The sequence below is a fragment of the Calliphora vicina genome, chromosome 4 (assembly GCF_958450345.1).
Source record: "Calliphora vicina chromosome 4, idCalVici1.1, whole genome shotgun sequence".
NCBI lineage: Eukaryota > Metazoa > Arthropoda > Insecta > Diptera > Calliphoridae > Calliphora > Calliphora vicina.
The window spans coordinates 148,454-171,427 of NC_088783.1; the positions used below are offsets into that span (position 1 = coordinate 148,454).

The window sequence follows — 22,974 nt, forward strand, 5'->3', positions numbered from 1 at the left end:
TGGAAATTGTAAATTAAACACAATTTAATGGAAATTGTGTTTAATTTACAATTTATAATACAAATTTTATTTTTGGTCGCCAATGTCGGATTTGTTATAGAATTAGCATCAAATGTTGTCGACTCAATAAAATATGCAAAAATATGCACTAACAAATCGATGACATTTTACATCCAAATATGTGATTCGAATAGATAGATAATTACATAATCTGCATGGTATTTGGAAGTTCGAGAATAAACATGCATTTGCATATAAATCCGCACCCTAGTCTAGTTATAACATACAAAATTATCAAAAACGTCTGCACATTTTGAAGCTTAATCAGTTTTATTTCCAAACCCGTCAAAAAGTCGGACTAAAACTGACTGAGTTACAGGTCGATAAGTTGACGAACATCACTTAAAAAGTTTTTTTATTATAACTTCTGAATTTGAGGATGTTTCTGAAATTTGTAATGTACCACAAATTGTGTCAAAAAATATCAGCAAGACCTATAACCCACGCTAGGTCGTTTTCCAAGTTTTTTACACTGTAGGGCCGTGTAATTAAAAAAAAATTGTTTGGTTTTGAAATAATAACCTTTGGTTTATTATTTCAAAATCTTAAAATTAATCAAATATTTTCAATTCGTCAAAACGTTTTAAGGTATATCTTAATGTATCAGTTGTTCTTGGGTTGGATGTAAACATAATTTTAACTTTTTTAGCAGCAAAATCTTTATTTGCAAACGCTTCAATGCTGTTGTCCAACGAGTCTTCTTTCTTCATGGCGACCATGGGTAAGAATGCGTAGGATGAAAAGAATCCATATAGTTCACGTGAGTATATTTCCATTTTTATATCATCCAATGTTGGAATGTGATTATAGTACATACTTTTTAAGGAATCTGTCAACGTATCGTAGTACGATTCAATTAAAAAGTCGCGACGATTTATTAACACATCCAGTTGTACGCTACTATTTAGAAAAAAGTTGATATCACAACCTGGACTTCCAAAGAAACTGTTTTGAAAATCTACCTGTTGAATGAATAGAATTTTTAGAGTATTTCTCTGTTTTTATCTATTATAAAGATAACTCACAAATAAAACGTCGATGGGTTTTTCCGGTTGATCCTCGGCGTATTTAAATAAAAAGTTATTTACCCATAAATCGCCATGATTTAATACAGATAGTTCATTGGCTTTTTCTTTACCAGTTTTAACCAAATTTTCTATTAAATGATCACAGTGACCATGCAATTTCTCTGATATGGTCTCGTAGCCCTCCCAAGTCTTAACTAAATCGGCCAATGTTCTCAGTAATAACGTCATGAAGTCCATAAATCTCTCGCTAGTACGTATATAATTTTCGTCCAACATCCCGGTTCGGAAGTGTTCTTTTATGCCAGCATCCTTTAGAAATAATTTTTTAAAGTAATCAAATTGATAATTAAATTGAAGATATCACATACCCTTTTCAGTAAAATCATGGAGGATGCATGAAATTTAGCCAGTTTCTTAAGCGTAACAATACAATGTTCTTCATTTAGTCCACTTTGCCGATTGGCTAATTTATACCCATACTGTGTTAAATCGTCAAAAACAATCGTTTGCATCGGTTCTCGTGTAGTGTACAAGCATCTGAAATCAAAGAATTAAATATTTGTATTTTAGAATTGGATGTTGCATTAAATACTACCAATCAGGGAAGCTATGCTATAAAAAAGTGTTTATGTGCATAAAATTGCTGTAAAACCGATATTAAAATTTAAAAAGTATTATTTTACATTGAATTGGTAACAGTCAACTGTTAAGCACTTAACAGTAGAGGTGATTTGAAAAATCACTGGTAACAGCTGTTACTTAATATAGCAAGTAACAGGTACATTTAAGTCGTTATTTTATATTTTTCAATATTCAGTGGTAACGTTTTTGAAATATCACTGGTAACAACTCGATAAAGTAGCAGGTACTTTTAACTGTTAACCCTCTAATGCTTAAGCATGCCTTAAGGCACTCATCGCATAAATGCCCATAAATGCAAAGAACAGTTTCTAAAAAACATACTTAAATATTTTAATAAGCCTTGAAACCTCTTAAAAGCTCTCTGCTGTCTTATTTACTGCATTTTTTTATAAACTAAGTGCATTAACAACCAAAAAAAAATGGGAAGTCCATGTTGTGTTATCAAGCCATGATTAAAGTGTTTTAAAGTTTCCCGATTGCAATCATATTTCTTTTCTTAAAAAGTATACTTATATTTTATATATTGGAGTCAAGATTTATGTAAAAAAAAGGTAAGCTACTCTTTAAAGACGTGATTTATAGATGAGTGCCTTCAGGCACTCTTGGATTTTCCCTCATATAGGAAAATGTTGTTTTGTTTTCTTTGTTTTGATATGGAATTTTTTACATAAAATGTTAAGAAATGGCTGGTACTTATATTTTATATATTGGAGTCAAGATTTATGTAAAAAAAAGGTAAGCTACTCTTTAGAGACGTGATTTATTGATGAGTGCCTTCAGGCACTCTTGGGCATTTCTGACTAGTTTTGCTGCCACAGATTTTCCCTCATATAGGAAAATGTTGTTTTGTTTTGTTTGTTTTGATTTGGAATTTTTTACATAAAATGTTAAGAAATGACTGGTAGGGTGAACAAACGTTTCAAATTATCTAATTTGAGTGATCAACAATTAGAAAAGTTGTTTTCAATACAAATTGACAAAATATACTAACTAAAACCTAACTATGTTTCAATTTCTAAAGCAGCAAGGGCATAGAGAAAACACATAGAGCGGAAACTCTCCTGTCAAAGACCTAACTCAGTTGTCAAAAACATAAGTGGTGAGAATGTATTAGTAAAAAAAACATTATGAAAACAAAAACACACTCGTATGTGTAACTTTTTTGAGTAATTTTTTTGTTTGAGTTTTTTTCTAGTTTCCGCTAGAGTTGTGTAGCTCATGAATGACCTAGATCAATTGAACTATTCACTCAAATGAGCGAAGTGAATCATTCATCATACTGAGCGTTTTCAGCTAGCTCAGCATTGAGCGTTTTCAACTGAGCGGTATCGTTTTATGCTCATGTTTCTTTCAGTACTCATGAAAGAGCTGCACAAGCACATTCATTTGTCATCTTCAATGTTTCACATGTTTACTCGTCAATTCTGTAACATTCTTTCGCTCACTGACATTGAAAAGTGAGTGAGTATTGTGTCCAGTGTTGCCACCATGGAAATTTAATATTACACATGGTCATACCTAAATTACACATCCGAGAAAAAATTACACATGTGAATTAAATGTTATAATTTTAGATAGTAGAGTTTGGCGAACGTGGTCCTTTTGTGAATACCATATGTATAAAACTGAGCCTAATAATATCAGGTGAAGAGGACGCCAGAATCTTTTAACCAAATGTAACCAAATTTTCTCAACAGCGAAATGGCCCACAACTTTGCAGGCAGTTATCATATTTATAAAGCTTCTTGGATAACCAAGCGGTTTGAAATCCATATATTATCCTAAATACCATAATTTCAAGAAACGTCCTTGAAAACACATTCCATAATATCATAAAATAAAAGATTTTAATTAAAATTTGTTGACGCCATTTGAATAAAGCCCATAAAAATGTAATCAATGTTCCCAAATAAAATTTAAGTTTACTTTGTTTTATACAAAATGTTTATAATTGTACTCGTAGTTGGTAGGCTGGACCACAGGACAAACAATTTTTAATATATTTCTTTCAAAGGAATGATAAATCAGATAAAAAAATAGTTGACGACCTATTAAATGACATGAAACCAATTCTCAAGTAAGTCCAATATCGAATTATGTATGTATTTTAAGTATAATTTTCGACGTTGTTGACTTACTGAAATCGTTATTAACATTTTTTTGAAAGTCGTATTATTTCGAAACTTTATTTAATTTTTATTATAAATATTCTGCTCAATAAATGTATCAATAAACTTTCATACCCACTCAGTCGATATATAATACTCAAACGATTCAAAACAGTACCAAGGTAATGGTATCGCTAATTTGGATTATTTCGGTAACAGTATTTTAGCAGTAACGGCAATTAATTGAAACGGTAAGTTCAGTCTGACTTGAATTATTAATAAAATTTACAAAGTTGTTATTATATTACATTTTAAGTTATGCAGATTTCAATAAACTCAAATACGGAAAACCATAATTGGTATTTTCATAATTTTAAACTATTTATAGAATAACAGTAATTTGCAGTAATACTCTATAGTTTCTCTTCTAAGATGTAACCAAATTATGCAGAACTAGAATACATATAAAATAATTTCGCTTAAAAAATCGACAAATTCGTCATATAATTGATATGATACAAAGTTTGCTGTATAAATTTATTTTCTCTAATCAAATTTAATTTTTTGCATATCTGTCATCAATAAATAGTGAATTTTCGAAAATTTTAGATATACATATGTATAATTCTAATACGAATTTCGAAAAACGGAAAAACATTTCGATGTAATCGCACTAGAATTATTTGGTTTAAATTTTAAACAAACAAACATTTCTTTCATAGCATTCAATATACCGTTTAAAGATCTTTCGAAAAACCCTGAAAAAGGCATTTTTATAAAAGCTTTAATTTTATGTTGAACCATCAAATATTTTTGGCCTTCCTAGAAATTACACATGGATTACACATGCCTTCAATTACACATGGGCTTCACATTCAAGTAAAAATTACACACAATATGTGTAATTACACATGAAGTGCAACACTGATTGTGTCCTACAAAAATAAAACGATCATTCGAATGTAGGTTTGTTATGTACATATCGAGCCCTTAGCGCCAAATTATCGTAAGCGACATTTTTAAAATTTTTGTTTTATTGCAGAAATTAAAATTTTATGGACCGACTGATGTTTTAGCGTTCTCAGAATATCAAAATTGTTAATAACATCAAAAATATAGGGGGTAAGATTTTATCGTAAGTCAATGTTTATATTTTACAGTAAACAAATTTTATCGTAAGCGACACACAATGGTATAGAAAAAAAAGAGGGAAATAAATCTGTAACTTCTAAATGGTTAGATTGGTTTCAATGAAATTTCACGTGCGCAAAGAAGAAGTGATGTCGAGTTTAAGTTTTGAACGTGGACGACATGGGCCCACCAGGGGCACGACCAAGGGCCCTCAAAGTAGGACACCTCGGGTATGTTAAAAAAATTATACATGTAGAATCTTCTCATCGAGCACTACAAAAAACCTCTTCATAGCTATCAATTATCTACTATAGCTTAGGAGATATTCGCATTTGAAAATTAAATTTTCAACATTTTTACCCACCCTACTCCTACTTACATTTTTAAAACGATATTATTTCTTGGTTTGAGTTCCGATTTCAAAAAAATTATACATGTAGAATCTTCTCATCGAGCACTACAAAAAACCTCTTCATAGCTATCAATTATCTACTATAGCTTAGGAGATATTCGCATTTGAAAATTAAATTTTCAACATTTTTACCCACCCTACTCCAGTTTTTTGATAACAGCGTGTCCAAATATTTCACGATTTTCTCCAGTTTTCCTTTATTGGACTAACAACACATGTATGTGTCAAATGGAAAAAGAACTGTTTAAAAATAATGACTAAGTCAAAAGTTATATACATTTGAATTTAAAAAATGTTTAAAAGCAATTTTTCGCTATTTTTTTGGGATAAAAGAACTTTTTTCTTTTTAAGTTATCGCAAAAAATTTCTAAGAGGATGTATAAGGAATTTTAACATTCTGAAAGCTTAGTCTTCATAAAATATTCTAAAGGAAAACCAATTTCAAAATTGTTGTTAACGAGGGGACCAGGTCCTTTCAAAAAACACTTATTTTTTATGTGAAATAAAAGTTTAGGGCAAAAATTCTCAAATCGCGTATCCGATATCAAAAAATAGTAATCGATTGTAGGTGGCTCAATATGTTTCTAATTATTTTGTAAAGGGTCCCGATAACCCCGACCCTGGTATGGATATTATAGCCAAAAAACGAAAAATTACCATTATTGGAATTTTTAACACTTTTGGGAATTGCGGGATTGCTGATAATAACTTTCGAAATTCGTTTTTATTTTTCCATTTTAAATAGAAAAATCTATATAACTGTGAAATTTCATTAAAAACTATTTATAAATAAAAATTTAATTTCAATTCGAAAAATTTGTATCTATGCAAAAATTCAATAAAAAACATTTTTTGTCATATTTTTCAATATAGTATTCCATGAATTTTTAATTGTCAAAAGTTATAAATATTTTTGAAAAATGGACAAATAGCTTGAACGAAATTATATTATATCGCATCATAACATTTTTAATTCTATGTATAAATTTCAAAATAATCAAAAAAAACCTTCTCCTGTAAAATTTGTGTTTTGTCGCTTACGATAATTTGGCGCTAAGGGCTCGATATGTATATGATTGTGTGCTGCCGTATTTTTGCTTTGATATGATACAACGTTTTTATGAACTGTTTCAAGAATTATTAGAGTTATTCAAATTGTTTTTGTTTTCATGAAGGAAATTTTATATGTGTGCCAGTGTAGCCAGATGTGGGGATTTGTCCCCAAACTGGGGATTTCAAGATTTTTTTGGGGACAGAATTTCGTGGGGAGGGATTTGGGGATTTTAACAAAATTTGGGGATTTACATGCATTTTTGGGGATTTTACATTTTTAGACATTCTTTATTTAAATCTTATAGTGCTTGTATCTGTAATTAAAAATGTTAATTACATTTCTTCAGAATTTGACGAAAATGACAAAAATTTTAGATATGCATTTCGAGACTTTTTTTGCTCCCAGGCAACAATTTACTTTGATAATCTAAAAATTAAAAAAAGGATTTCAAAAAATGTTCACAGATGTTAAATTGTTTTAAATTCTTGCTAAAAATACAAAGCTGAATCATTCTCTAAGAGCTATTTTTTGAATTCGTATTTAAATATTAATTATCTTTAAATTCTATTTAAATGAGTTTTTCAGTGCTCTTTTAAATGGTACTTAAATGGCCAACGTTAGTTATTTAAAATTTATTTAAGTTTCATAAACTTGTAGCGCTGTATTTTTTTTACAGTATCCAGCAAAAACTCCACTTCCGATGCGGTGTCTTCTTTGTCCATTTTCTTACCAATAATTTTATTTTTTAATAAACTTTAATTTTTTTATTTGGTAAAACGTACAAATTTTTGTTTTGGTTGAACACCTGTTTTATGCAAAATTATCGATAATTGTTTGACATTTAGTAGTGCGACCATAATTCTATCATCATTTAAATAAGAAAAATTATATAGCACTGAAAAACTCGGCTGTGCCGAATCTTATATACCCTTCACCAAATTATACTTCAAAATAAACATTTTTAATATTTTTAAGTTAACAAAATTAATTTTTATTTTTCAAAGTAGTTTTTTTAAAATTTTTTAAGGGTTTTTTTTCTTTATTCATTACAAAAAATTCAAATTATAAATTATGCCTCAGCGCCTTAAAGGCTTTTTAGAGGCAATTAGTGGCAACATATTTTAAATTTTTTTTTTCAAATTGTTTTTTTTTAAATTTTTTTTTAATATTTAGTAAAAAAAAATTTGGTGAAAAAAAAATCGGGTTAAAAAATATTTTTTCCGTTTTTGACCCATTGTAGGTCCAACTTACTATGGTCATAGTAATTAAGATATAGGTCAAAAATCGAGGTTGTCAAATTATAAAGTAGTGTTCTGTCGTCCGTCGCGTCTACACGCATTTTTATTTTGTCCTCAAATAAATGTCGTGATCCGTCCAATATCGATAATATGTTTCGTCTGAAAATAAATAAATTAAAATATAAACAAAACTAAGCAAATTTCCAGTATGTTGGAAGGTTGCTAATGTAACGCCAATTCCTAAAAAGGGAGAGGCTAACAACCCTGAAAATTATCGCTCAATAGCAATTTGTTCTACACTTTCCAAAGTTATGGAGAGTATGGTTAACTACCATCTTGTGAAATATTTAGAGTCCAACAATTTACTCAGCGACCGGCAGTATGGCTTTCGTAGAGGACGCTCTACGGGAGACTTGCTAGCCTTCCTATCGGAAAAATGGTGTCGTTCCATACACCGTTTTGGCGAAAGTAAAGTGGTGGCTCTAGATATTTCTAAAGCGTTTGATAGAGTATGGCATGGTGCGCTTTTAGCAAAACTTATTACTTTTGGTGTTGGTAATAACTTCTGTCGATTTATATCGAGCTTTCTCAGAGATCGCACTATACGAGTTGTTATAGATGGAATTTCATCAAACGAGTTCAAGATCAATTCAGGGGTACCGCAAGGCTCCGTCCTTTCTCCTACTCTATTTCTTATCTTTATAAACGACCTTCTACGTCAAACTTCCAACCCTATCTACTCTTTTGCAGATGACAGCAACATTTGCCATTCATATGCATTCAATTATAGACCAAGCCTGTCGGAGATTGGGGCAATGAGGCAAAATATGAATGATACGCTCAACCAAGATCTTGTGACAATCTCTGAATGGGGTTGTGCGAATAGAGTCGATTTTAATGCGCGCAAGACTCAATTTTGTATGTTAACCCACAAACGCACAACAGATCATGTTGCTCCATCTGTTTGTATGGGTGGTGTAAATATTAAGGAATCAGAAGCTCTTGATGTTCTAGGCATGAGTATTCAGTGCGATGTCCGCTGGACAAAACACATTTTTCGAGTGTCGAAAGAAGCATTCAAGTGCCTTGGTTTTCTAAAACGGTGTAAGAAATACTTCACTCCATCTGATCTCCTTACTATTTACACCACTTATATCCGACCTAAAATGAAATACAACTCTCATGTGTGGGCCGGTGCTTCGAAGTCTTCGAGGGCGAAGATGCTTATCGGTGACAGTAGGGTATCCAGCTCTATTGACTCACTGGAATATCGTCGCAATGTGGGTTGTGTTTCACTGTTCTACCGATACTACAATGGTATGTACTCTGCTGAAATTAGGGAACTTGTTCCCGAAACCCGTAGATCTTTACGCAACACACACTCTTCGGCAAGGGCACATCAATTCGTTGTCGACTGGACAGTAGATCGCACAACACATTACAGGGAAAATTCGTTCTTTAGCCGTACTGTCCGTATGAGGAATAAGCTTCCTCCTGAAGTATTTCCTGTCACTTTCAATATAGGAAAATTCAAATCAAATGTCCACAAACACTACTCCCTCTATCCTCCCTCCCATAACCTATTTTCCTAGTTCCAACACAATGCTGAGTGCTGGTCCAAGATAAAAAAACCATACATGGACAAAGATATGTGGAAATACGTTGACGCACCTCAGCGAACATCCGCTGTTAATAACAAGATATGACCGAAACTAATGGAACTAAAAATACGAAATTTGGTCCGAATATTTTATAATAATAAAAATATAATGATATAAATGTGAAAAAATATGTTTATTTAAAAAAAAAAAATTTTGGTCAGGTTGTAGAAAAATTTTATGTGTTCGTGGTGAATATACATGAGTTGACAGTCGAATAAAACATACTTGTGTGTTAAAACAGTCCTCATGCATACACATTTGTGGAAATATTTGAAAAAATAATTGACAATCACGTGGAATTTAGCAAACAATTTTTGTCTTAAATTCCTGGCCACCACTGTAGGTCAAAAATAGAGGTTGTCCTGGTTTTTTCCTTATTTCTGGACCGATTTTCTAGATTTTAAACAGCAACCGAGCCGGAAGAATTCCGGAGATATTGATGTATGAATCGGGTATGTAAGTTATTTGGGGGCTTCGGAAAGTTTATTTCTACAGATAGACAGTCAGACGGACATGGCTATAATCGAATACAGTATCCATCTTATTTATTAATTGTATTGCAAATTAAGTTAAAGTTCTAAATTCGAATCTTAATTATGGACTAAAAGGTGAACTGAATTTACATTTTTAAAAAAAAACATAATTTTTTGGGATAAAAAGTTCAAACCCCTACATTTTAAAAATCGAATATTAAAAACTCTTGATTTCTCAAGGAGTCCTAAAAAATAATATCTTATTAACAATATAATATAAGTTTTTTTTATGTATATATTGTTATATCATAAAATAATTAAGTTAAAGTTGAAAATATTTTTATACAAATTGTATCTCAAAACTATTTTTCTTTCGTATTTTTAGTAGAAATTTTGTTGATCATATTTTGCCAATTCATAACTAACTAACATTTTGTAAATGGGAAAACCGCCAAAAAATTGCAACAATATTAATTTTGGTTTAGTTATTGTCACATTTTTAATTTGGATCACAATTCCAGTTAATATCTTGAGTTTTTTGTTAATTTTCTTATTTTGTGGTAAAAGAATACCTTATAGTTAGTGAATGTTCTGCTTAACAAATATTGTCTAAATATTAGTTTAAATAGAATACAATTTGATTTTTTAAAATTTTAATCAATTATTTCACGCATAAATCTCTAATTGTCAAAAGACTGTGTGTTTTTACAACTAACAACAGAAATAATTGATTTAATTCACTACAAGCAATTCTCAAAATGAAATGGTCATTATACAACATACTGAGCTAATGAGCTAAAAGAGCGACCTAGTTCATTTCAGTGAGCTGAGCTGAAAAGAGCGGTCACTTCACTGAGCTAATAAACCCAACTGAAAATATAAAAAAAGTGGCAAAATGTGTAGTGGACGGACGAAACGACCATTAATTTAATTGGTAGTGATGATAAGACATGGGTTAGACGTCCAACAAATGGCAAAAACCAAAAACGTTTAAAAATGGTTGGGGAAATATTATTATATGGGGATGCTTTTCTTGGTATTTCGTTGGTCCAATTTATTGGATTAAAGAAAATATGGATAAGTAAATATTTTGGAGAATGTTATAAAGCCACATGCAGAATGGAATATGCCCTTAAAATGGCTCTTCCAGCAAGATAATGACCCAAAGCACACGTCTGGTCTTGCCAAAAAAATGGTTTTTATATAACAAAATTCATGTTATGGAATGGCCGTCTCAATAACCAGACTTAAATCCTATGGAAAATAGTAAAAGACAAACAGAAAATTCAGGAAATATGGTATGCAATTTCCCGATCTACATGCGAAAGTTTGTTAAATTCAATCCCCAAAAGATTTGATGCTGTTATTAGAAATAATTGATATGCAACAAAATATTAAGAAAACAACGAATTCTTATGATGATTTTTTATTTTTTATTTTTAATAATTTTAAGACTGATTGATTCTATTTGAATATCGCATATTTTATTTAGTCTTTTAGATTTGACATCGTTTTTAACATAAGAATGTGTTATTTTATTATTTTATTTTTTTCTATTTATTGTTTACGTTATGAGCATTAATATATAATGAACAAATTTTAAATTTTGAAATGAAATTTTGTAGTTTTACCGCTTTTTTCATATGTAGTGATTCTATTGTATTGTCCGTCACTGTATATGTATATAAATTCAAAAAATAACATATAAATATAAAAATTTAAATTTACAAAATTACTGTATTACTTTTTTCTTGGGTCCAAATATCATTAATTAATTAAAACATTCTCTCCACAGCTGCATTGGTTCTTGGCAGACTAAAAGCAATTTGAACAAGTTTTAAACTTTCTGTAATGGATATTGATTTTTTTCAAAGGGATAAAATATCTCCACCCATCTTTGGTCGAATTTGATGGCATTGTCTCTCCAAGTTTTAAGTTTCTCTTCACTAAAATATATGTTTATTTTTCTTACTTCTTCAACTAGTTTGCTTTCATTTATTTTATTCTCACCAATTAATATTATCACATTTTCAAGACATGAATACACAGCTTCCAAATCAATTTTTTTTTTTCAAGAGGTCCAACGAAAAATATTTGTTTGCTGCAAAGATTCGGTATATTCTTCTAAATATATCACTGAATTTTCATAAAATTTGTGTATATCTTTCTCAAATTTGTTTCGAGGGTCAGTCAACAACGTGAAATAAAACATGTTTTAATTTATAAAAATAAATATTGATCAGCTTTTAAAAATTAAGATGTCAGATTATGGAAATAGATGACAGAAAGAGGACACAAATTTTATAGTTACAGTTTTACAGTTAAAATAGATGATTGACCTCAAAAAAAGAGAACGTATGGTCCCCTGGCAGGTAAACCATTGATTGTACAAACTTTTAAATGTTGTTTTTGAAACCAGGGCACACTGGTCGATCCCACCAAATGTGTCATCACTATTTCTTATAAAAACAAGGTTTTAATATTTATAGTTGTTTTTGTTTTATTCCAACTATACTCTTCCAGAATAGCTTCAAAAGTGAGAGCATGTTGACAGTTGGTTTTTGCAAAAGTGAAAAAGTGGAAAATTAAGCGCAACTTTAAATTAATTAAAACCATATAAAAGAATGTTTTTTTGAAAAAAAAATCAAAATGAATATTGAATTTTAAGGTATTAACTTAATTTTAATATAATTACAATGGGTTTAGCTTCTTGTGTATTTTTTATAAAATTAATATTTGCCCAGTGTCACTTTTAGTGTTCGTTCGTCCATATATTTCAATTTCAACTAGAGTTTTAGTTGTGTTTCCCCCTGAAGTCTCCAATGGGATTTTTTCTGGTTTATTAGTTAATATTCCAAGATTCTAAAATTGGAAATTTCAGCTGCATCCTTTTGCATCTCTTTGATTTATCTCCCATACAACAAAGCGGCCTCGTTGTTTTTGATGTCCAACTTTGAATTTTTGTGAGGTGTTTTGTTAGTTTATGTTCGCGTTGCTTTGTTATTGTTATGCATGTAAAGAATTGAGTTTGTTTTTTTTTCTTTTCCACGGACTTTTAATATTTATACCCTACACCACCATAGTGGGGAGGGTATTATGCGTTTGTGCAAATGTTTGTAACGCCCAAAAATATTAGTCTAACACCCACCTTAAAGTATACCGATCGACTTAGAATCACTTTCTGAGTCGATTAAGCGATGTCCGTCCGTCCGTCCGTCTGGTTGGCTGGCTGGCTGGCTGGCTGGCTGTCCATGTAAACTTTGTGCGCAGAGTACAGGTCGCAATTTTGAAGATATTTCGATCAAATTTGGTACATATTATTTTTTCGGCTCAAGGACCAAGCCTATTGAAACTGGCTGAAATCGGTCCACTATTTCACCTAGCCCCCATACGAATGTCCTCCCGAAATTGGACTTTATCGGTCATAAATGTTTAATTTATATATGTATCTCCACAAATTCCGCTCCAAATAAGTTTTATATACACAAAATTCATGTCACCAAATTTTGTTACGATCGGTCCATAATTAGTCATAGCTCCCATATAGACCCGCTTCCGAAAATCGCTTTAACGTGCATAAATCGCTTAAAAATGTTGGTAAACACACAAAATTCAACATAGTTAACTTTAATATAGACATAAATCACATGACCTAATTTCATGGTGATCGGTCCATAATTGGTCATAGCCCCCATATAACCCCACTTCCGAAAATCACTCAAAAATATAAATTATTGAAATTTTAAAAGAAAAATGTTTTTGCTCTTTTACTTAGTGTAGGGTATTATATGGTCGGGCTTGACCGACCATACTTTCTTACTTGTTTTACTTTATGAATTTGGTCCTTATTATAAATTGTTTTTGCAATAGTCACATCTTATAATTGCAAACTTTCACGCTCACATATTTTTGATATTTGGTGCTTAGAATGCTGAAAAAGCTCGAAAAGTGAAGGATGTCGTGAAAAACTATATTAAAAATGAGGGCTACACATTTAAAGAAAGTCATTTAGAAACACGCTTAAATTATAATTGCAAAAAAATTTCAAAATTTTGGCAAAAATGCAATCGTATAAAAACAAAAGTTCAAAATACATATTCTGATTGGCTTGCCTAAAAGGAGTCGATTTTATTAAACTCACATGAGCGAGCGGACCACGCCCAGATTTAGTTTGCAATTTTTTTAGTAAGAATTCTTATTGATTTTTAATTTTTTATAAATTTTAAAAAGTTTATAGTTTCACTTATATGGGGAGTGGGTGTGGCAGTTGTCCAATTACGCCCATTTTTGAAAAAAATTTGTGTAATATCCTTATTATATATTGTACCAAAAATTATAAATGTACTATTATTTATTACCGAGATATGGAATTTTGATTAACTAGAATGTCATAACCTCGCACTGCGCGTTGGGGTGATTTTGGATGCTAAGGTATGGTAGGGGGAGGGTATGAGTCATCAACCACTCCCATTTTATCATTAAATAGTTCTGACATATTTATAAAGCCGTGACCGAAATTACAAGTTGATACCTACACTGGAAGTATTTTTGGCCGCCGACTCCATACAGCACCGACCACTGTGCAGGGGGTCGATTCTGGTTCTGTGAAACGGTGAAATGAAAAAAAAACTTTTCATTTTTGTTTTCATAAGAACTTTTCATATTATCATTACACAATTACACAAATTGCGATTCCCGAGAAATGAAAAATAAAATTTCTTATTCCCGGGAATTTCAATTATATTTGAAAACATAAACATTAGCTAAAATTTAAACACTTCTTTTAATAAATAAATCCACATTTAAACAAAAATAAAAATTTTTATTCAATTTTAAAACAAAAAACATAAATAAATACAGAAAATACTCTACTCGTTCATTCTCTATTGATGTGGGTCTCACAGATAGCAGTTCATCATACAGATGTTTTAAATTCGTCGTCCGATTTCCTGTTATTTCAAATATACATATGTACCAAATTCTTTCTTTTGTACATTATCAGGCTTCTTTTTTCCTTTGGATTTAATGTTGAATTTGTTATAGCCTTTTCAAGGTGTTCTTTAAATCACCATCAGATTTATGGTACTGATTCATCGTCACTATGATTTTCCATTTCAAATAGTATTTTTTTCGAATATTTCATCAGCAGTTAATAATAGGATTGTTTTAGTTGAATAAGAAAAATTATTCGATTTAAAATTATCCGGATTTTTTAAAAATTTTAGTAAATAATACAATTTAATTTCTCTCTTTCATTTATACGACAATTTTGTTGATAATATGTTGTTTTTACTTTCCAATTCTTTATAAAGCGTTTCAAGGATAATTTCTGCAATCAGTAAATTGCAATCTCTTCGACCAAGGGCCTCAACAGCTATTTTAATTGGGTATAAAACTTCGTATAAGTCATTTAAAATCAACATGTGTTCATCTTTCCACATGTTAATTAACACTTCTTTATACAATTTCTGACCTTTGAGAAATTCTCAATCATAGATATAATTGAATTTCAACGCGTTCTTATATCGCAGACCAAATGAACTTCTTTTCCTATTTCTGATTTAGCATATTGTTGGAAGGAAGCTGTTTTAAGTGGGCTCATTTTAAAAATGTTTATAATTTATCTTACATTTTTTAGAACTTCAGAATATTTAGGCACAAACAAGGAACTCCAATTTCTTCGTCATAGTCCAAATTATCTGATTCTTCGGATAGTTCATTTTCATTGTTTTTTGTAGAGTACGTCTATTACAGCTAAATGGCCTTTGTTTAATACTAGACCACTCATTAAAAAAAACAGAAAATCTACCATTTTTTTCACAATAGATTCTATATCTAAAATAATTTGCTTAATAATTTTTTCCATAAAATTTAGTATTAAGTTTTTAAGTGACTGTCTTATGAAGCAGCTTTCAGTTATCGCGTGGATAGAAAATCCGTCTACAGCAACTAATCTTGACAATATTTCCTCTAAAGATTGCATAGGTTGAAAATATTTCTTTGCGCCCAATGAAGTTGTATGAATCACTGTTGGGACGTCTTCTACCTCAGATTCCAAAGTAACATTGTGCACTTGTCACAAGTGACGCAGTAACCCACTTGTGCTTCCACCTTTGTAAATCAGTCTTCTTGGGCAAAGAGTACATTGCGCATAATCTGTAGTTTTAGTGAAATATTTCCATGCTCTACTCGTACGCTCCATGACTTCCAAGAATAATGCGTGAACTTTCTTTAAAAATATGTAATTTCTAAACAAATGTCAAAAATATGGTTCATAGAGTTGTATTTTTAGGTATCAAAACAAAAGTCATCATTGTAATAAAGACTACAAAGAAAATGATGTAAAATTCCCGAAATTTCCCAGGATTTACGAAAAAATATTTCCCGGGAATTGCCTGGATTTTTTTCCCGCTTAGAAACCCTAATAGCAACTAACAGATATTTTTAATGTCGTTCTTTCACATTTTTTTAAAATATGGGCAATTCCACGAGAATGGCAACCACGACTGAAAAAACAAATACCCTTGAAACTTTTTTTCAAGATCATTTGAATAGGAGAAAACTCTAAAATGTTACTATGTGAAAATATTTAGAGCTTGTTACAACATTTTAAGGGCAAAATTAGTTTAAACTGACTATATTTAATTTTTTAGTGTTTTAGGTATGTTTTAGGCTAAAATTGCGGCGAAAACTAAGCTATTATCAAATTTTTTATTGAAGCCGAATATATATTTTCTATTTATTTTTTTAGTTTTTGTATACATACATATACACTCTCGATCAGATGATTAGAACCACTGGAATTTCTGTTTTTTTTTTCTTTTTAAATATTTTGTCGATAGCTAAAACTTCACTACCATCGGAATGGGCACTTTCTTAGGATTACAAAAATAACAAAAACAACATTCAAGTTTATTGCCACAGTAGTTTAAATTTGCTTTTCGAAAAAAAAGACAAAATAAAATTATTTTCGTTCATATGATTGGATCCACTTTGCATTTTTAAACTTTTTTGCAAGTAGACGTCTTTGATTTATGCATTAAATTATTTGTAGAAGAAAAATATTACTTTCTAATAAATATTAGTGAAAAATGAGCAAGAAAAGAACGTAGCGGAAAGAGCCAAAATCGATACTTAAAAGATATTGAAAACAGAAAAGTGAAAAATCTTGAGGATTGCATCAAACTCGTCTCTTTCAAAAATCAGGTCTCAAGCCGTTAACCAGGCAAGTATCTCAACGGTGAAAAGAGCCATTGCATCTGCGAACACCTGAAATTAAAAAAAAAACTGAAGAAAAAACCTCTGCTGAATAATGTGCGCAAAGAAAATCGACTAAAATTTGCTATAGAGCTATGACATGGGACATACAAACAAGAGGTCATGTTAATAATTGGCGTATTGTGGTTTTCACTGACGAAAAGAAATTTAATATGGATGGGTCAGATGGCTACAATTATTATTTTCACGATATGAGAAAAGAGGAGCTATTTTTAAATCGCCATCATAGCAGAGAGGGTGTGGTTATGGTCTGGGGTGCTATAACGTATTACGGCACAATTGATTTAGAATTTCAAAGTGCAAAAATGACTAGAGAAACCTACAAGACTCTGTTACAATCAGCTTTCCCTAAATTAAACGATCTTTTTGGACCGATTCCATGGATTCTGCAACAAGATAATGCTCCTATTCATAATGCCAGAGTTGTAAAAGAATTTATTTCAAGCCAAAATGTTTATCTTCTTAATATGGTAGCCAATATTCTCCCGACGTAAACATAATTGAAAATGTGTGGGGTTGGCTTTCGCGCAAGGTATATGAAGGAGGAAGACAATTCGACGATAAGGACTCATTAATTCAAGCCATAAAGGACTCATGGAATCAAATTTCTTTAGATTTTCACCCTATGATTCAATAAAAAACCGTGTATTTGAAGTAATTTTAAACAAGGGAGGTAGCACCCACTATTAAAATGTCTAAAATATTACCAATAAACTTAATATTAATGTTTCTTATTATTAAATTATAAAATAGTGCATTTTTAATTAAAATTAATTTAATGGTTCTAAGAACGGAAATTTTTTTATTTTGTTTTTTTTTTTGGAAAAACACTTTTAATTTAAAAAGATTCCAGTGGTTCTAATCATCTGATCGAGAGTGTATTTACAGAATATATACTTTTTTACTATAAGGGAAAAATCTGTCACTTACGGTATTAAATTTTATTTATTATAAAATCATGCAAAGATTGTTTTTATTTAAATATGACGGATTGTAAAAGCTAAATATTTGGTTTAGTGTAGGGAATTAAAAGAAAACGTAACGCCTCTCACGATTCGCAAATTTTCGCATATTTCTACATGTACCTCAAAATTACTCCCGTTTAATGTCACGTACGATATAGTCTTATTTTCCTCGATATTTTGGACAACAATGTTTCGAATGAACTTATTATTTTTTTTAAATATAGTACCCTCTGAATGGAACATAAATACCAAATTATTTTTCAGATGCTCTTATTTTTGCAAAATCTATTCCACTCTATAGGCGTACATATGTCACGTACGATGATATGGAATTGACCATATGTACTGTTAATTCATTGTTATGTATATGAGTGTCAGAGTAGCAAGCCGTAAAGGCGCGACCGGCGGCTAACCGAGCAGCCGGTAAATTTTCACGAGCCGCGCCGCCGCCGAAACTACCGGCTCATCGGCGGCTTATCTTCTAGCTGGGTCGATTTTTAAGTACTTTTTTTTAAATTTAACTATGTATACTCAGCGCTTTTACAGTATTTCACACTGTTTTATAATATCACTAAAAACAACTAGTATTTAAATACTAAAATATTTTTTTTTCAATTATTTTAAATTTTACCAGGCTACTCAGAGGAAAAATTATAGTAGATCCCAGGAAAAATGTATTAGTTCTAGAACTCATGATTGTAGCCAGTATTCGTTCTAGTTAGGCGTTGAGGCTGACGAATTTTGTTTTAAAGCAATGGAATGGTTCTGAAAACAGTTCTTCTAAAAGTTTAGTAAACACACCTTAGGAACTGTTCTAAAATTAGTTTTTTCATCAAAGATTTTTCTTTGAAATTGTCGCTCTTGGAAATAGTTTCTTATATAATTAGCTTTGAAAGACATTCAGAATGTTTATAGAGCAGACTGGAGTAATATGAATGAAAATTGTACTCTATAAATAGGCTATTTATTTTATTTACCGAAACAACTTCTAAAAAAATTTACTTTTCGTCACATTAAATAATAAATAATACTATAGGAAAAGTTTTTGAAATAAAGATTAATTTCCCTAATAATGTTTTATTTTTCAAACTTATTAATATGCAGGTTTTAATATTGAACATTTTTTCTCATAAATGTCTCTAATTTAAATACTGTCAAAATTTGGTTAAGATGGGCCGATCCGTTCCGAAGTTATAAGCATAAATATACTTAGACTACACATATAATCGTAAAAATTGTCCATTCTAAAATGTGGTAAGTAGACTTAGAATACATTCTACATCATTTTTAGCTATGATATAATTAAAATTTGTAAATTCGGAAAATACTATAAAAAATCTACTCAAATTCTACTAAAAACAGTGAAAGAACAAATGGCGTATCTTATATAGTTTACGAAATATCTCGTGAAAACTTTGAGAGCTCGTAAATCAAAACTCACTTTTTCGACTTAGAATGTTATAGACTGGAGGTGTCGATATAAAAGCAATACATGCTAATTATAAAACAAGTAAGAGTGCTATATTCGGCTATGCCGAATCTTATATACCCTTCACCTTTGTTGTGGATGCAAGTGCTCCAAGATTGTATGGACGAAAAAAATTTTCTAGGTACAGGCCGTCCCCCCCTCTAGAATGGTTCTATGTATTGTAGAAACTCGTTGTGTAAAATATTAGGATTATAGGATAACGCTAAGTGGTGCCGCAACGACTCTGATGTTTTGAGGTGCATTTACAAGGGGAAAAAATGCAATTTTTTCAGATTTTGTAAAAATTTTGGCATTAAATAATTACTTTTGCAATTTAATTTAAAAGAATCGAAATGTACACGTAATTGTCGTTCTAATAAGATATAAAAGACAAAAATTGGTTAAAAAATGTTAAAGTTATTAAAAAATCGCCAGGCTATTAACGTGTTTCAAGCCACTAGAACAAGAAATGTAGAAACAAAATTAACATATTTTGATAAATATTATAATAAAAGTACATTTTTACTTAAAATATATCCATATTTACTTGTATATGAGTTTTTGTCTTCGTAGGATACCTTTAACCTATTCGGAGGTATGACCAAACAAATTTAACAAATTTTTAAAAATGTTGTTAAACAAATTTCAAAATTTTGTGATCATCACATTGGGATTTATTGAGAACATAATAGGGAATAAAAATATTAAAAAAGTATGAAAATACCTCCTATACTTTTTCGTACCTGCGATTTAAATTTTGAGATTTTCAAGAAAAACTATTTTTTTATATTTTTTTAGTCTGAAAGTTTTACTAAAATCGGAAAACGTTAACCCTTAAATCGTGAAGGTCAAAGGTCAAATTTTTCAATATTTGGAATTTCTCATGGAAAGATAGCAAAATGTTATATATTTTTGGGCCGATTTTGATGAAACTTAAGAAAAATATAACACATAGTCTAGTATTTACAAAAACTGCAGACAAATTATAATTAACCCTTAATAGCACTTGGGGTTAAAATTAACCTCAACTTTTAAAATCACGAAAAACACAGTTAATATGAGTGGTGCTAACTTTAATGTTTTTCAGAATTAAATAAAATGAATCATTCGAGTTATTTTTTAAATCTAATAAATCAAAAGTGCACTAAAGGGTTAAAATCAATTTTATTATTCAAAAATCCTCAATAAAATATTAAATACGTTATTAAAGCAAAAATCAGGTATAAATAAAATATTTTGTCCTTTGAAAAATGTGTGGTCAAAATTGAACAAAAATGTGAACATTTTTCAAAGTGGCTTAGTAGTACTATTTTCTAATACACAATACAATATTTTAAAGTTTGTTTCCTATAAAAAACAATTTTTGATCAGCACTATTGAAATTGACAATTTTTTTATGGTTTTAGAAGTTTGGGGTCATTTTAACCCCAAGTGCTATTAAGGGTTAATATTAATTTTTCTGCTGTTTTTGTAAATACTAGACTTTGTGTTATATTTTTCTTAAGTTTCATCAAAATCGGCAGAAAAATAAATAACATTTCGCTATGTTTCCTTGAGAAATTCCAAATATTGAAAAAATTTACTTTTACCTTCACGATTTAAGGGTTAACGTTTTCCGATTTTAGAAAAACTTTCAGACTATATTTAAAATTACATGGAATATAATATTCTGAATAGCTTTTGCTTAAAAATCATAACAATAAAGAAATTCGGCTCATTCGCAAAAATATGGCCGAAAAAATAGTTTTTCTCGAAAATCTCAAAATTTAAATCGCAGGTACGGAAAAACTATAGGAGGTATTTTCATACTTTTTTCATATTTTTATTACCTATTATGTTCTCAATAAATCCCAATGTGATGATCAAAAAATTTTTAAATTTGTTTAACAAAATTTTTAAAAATTTGAAATTGGAGTTTTGAAACTGCCTTTAAAAAACTTAAATTTGTTTGGTCATACCTCCGAATAGGTTAAAGGTATCCTACGAAGACAAAAACTCATATACAAGTAAATATGGATATATTTTAAGTAAAAATGTACTTTTATTATAATATTTATCAAAATATGTTAATTTTGTTTCTACATTTCTTGTTCAAGTGGCCTGAGACACGTTAATGGCCTGGCGATTTTTTAATAACTTTAACATTTTTTAACCAATTTTTGTCTTTTATATCTTATTAGAACGACAATTACGTGTACATTTCGATTCTTTTAAATTAAATTGCAAAAGTAATTATTTAATGCCAAAATTTTTACAAAAACTGAAAAAATTGCATTTTTTCCCCTTGTAAATGCACCTCAAAACTTCAGCGTCGTTGCGGCACCAGTTAACGTTATCATATCATACTAATATTTTTCACAACGAGTTTTTACAATACATAGAACCATTCTAGAGGGGGGACGGTCAAAATTCGAAATTTTATTTTTTGGAGCACTCTAATGTACATTGCCCACTTTCAGCGTACAGAATCCTAAATTTATCAAGAACACAAAAAACAACAACAACAACGCCAAACGAAACAAAACACCAAAAGAAAAAACAAAATACGCAAGGCAATGAAACGAACAAACATCCAAACATGCGTTTAATTGTATAAAAAACTACAACAACGCCAAAAGAAAAAAAACAAAATTTTTTTGTCAAAGCATGCAATACATTGTGTTTTTTGATGAAATTTTCAGAGGTTGTCTCGGATTTTTGCTCATATCTCCGTTATTTATGGACGGATTTTGCTGATTTTAAATAGCAAAATTCTCGAAAGCATGTCTGACAGAATTGTTGAAGATTTGGATCCCGGAGATATCTGGGGCCTTCAGAAAATTGATTTCAACAGACAGACAGACGGACATGGCTTAATCGACTCCGCTATCTATAAGGATCCAGAATATATATATTTTATAGGGTCGGAAAATTATATTGTGGAAATTACAAACGGAATGACAAACTTATATATACCCTTCTCACGAAGGTGAAGGGTATAAAAATATTTAATTAAAGTCGGCGCAGTCGAAAAAGTATTTAAGCCGGTAAAAACTCGGCAGTACAAACAAAAGTTTGAAGTGACTTCACCATAAGTTACTAAGAGACAGTAAAGTGACTATTGACTTCATAGAAGGCAGTGCTCAACGTCTCCAAAGTTTTAAAAAATTTGATATTTTTTACTTTTTAAATATTAATTTATGGGTTTTACTTTTTACCAGATGCTGTTTTTATGAAAGAAATACAAAGTGTCAAAGATTTAGAACCAATATCTAGATTTAATCAATTACCAACTCTAAGGCAAGTTCTTCTTAAATTCCATTTTTTCCTACATGAAAAACTATCGGTGGCAATTGTGAAGATGATGGAGTGTGAGCCTAATGACCTGAAGATAAGTGACCAAGACGTTTTGGCTGATTTTCCACCAAATGATCATTGCAGTGGTTTGACAAGTTAAAAATAAATTCAATTTTTTTG

The 22,974-nt window shown here is 30.3% G+C and overlaps 1 protein-coding gene across 1 annotated transcript in view; it reads right to left on the reverse strand.

The window, feature by feature from the left end:
• Positions 1-571: 571 nt before the first annotated feature.
• The window catches only part of LOC135957074 (uncharacterized), a 35,457-nt gene continuing 13,054 nt past the window's right edge, over positions 572-22,974 (reverse strand). Inside the window, exons 2-4 of the mRNA XM_065507740.1 lie at positions 1,457-1,625; positions 1,086-1,397; positions 572-1,022 (exon numbers count right to left, since the gene is read on the reverse strand). Coding sequence (XP_065363812.1) covers positions 612-1,022; positions 1,086-1,397; positions 1,457-1,625 — 892 coding nt within the window. The 3' untranslated portion in view covers positions 572-611. The remainder of the gene's footprint in view (positions 1,023-1,085; positions 1,398-1,456; positions 1,626-22,974) is intronic.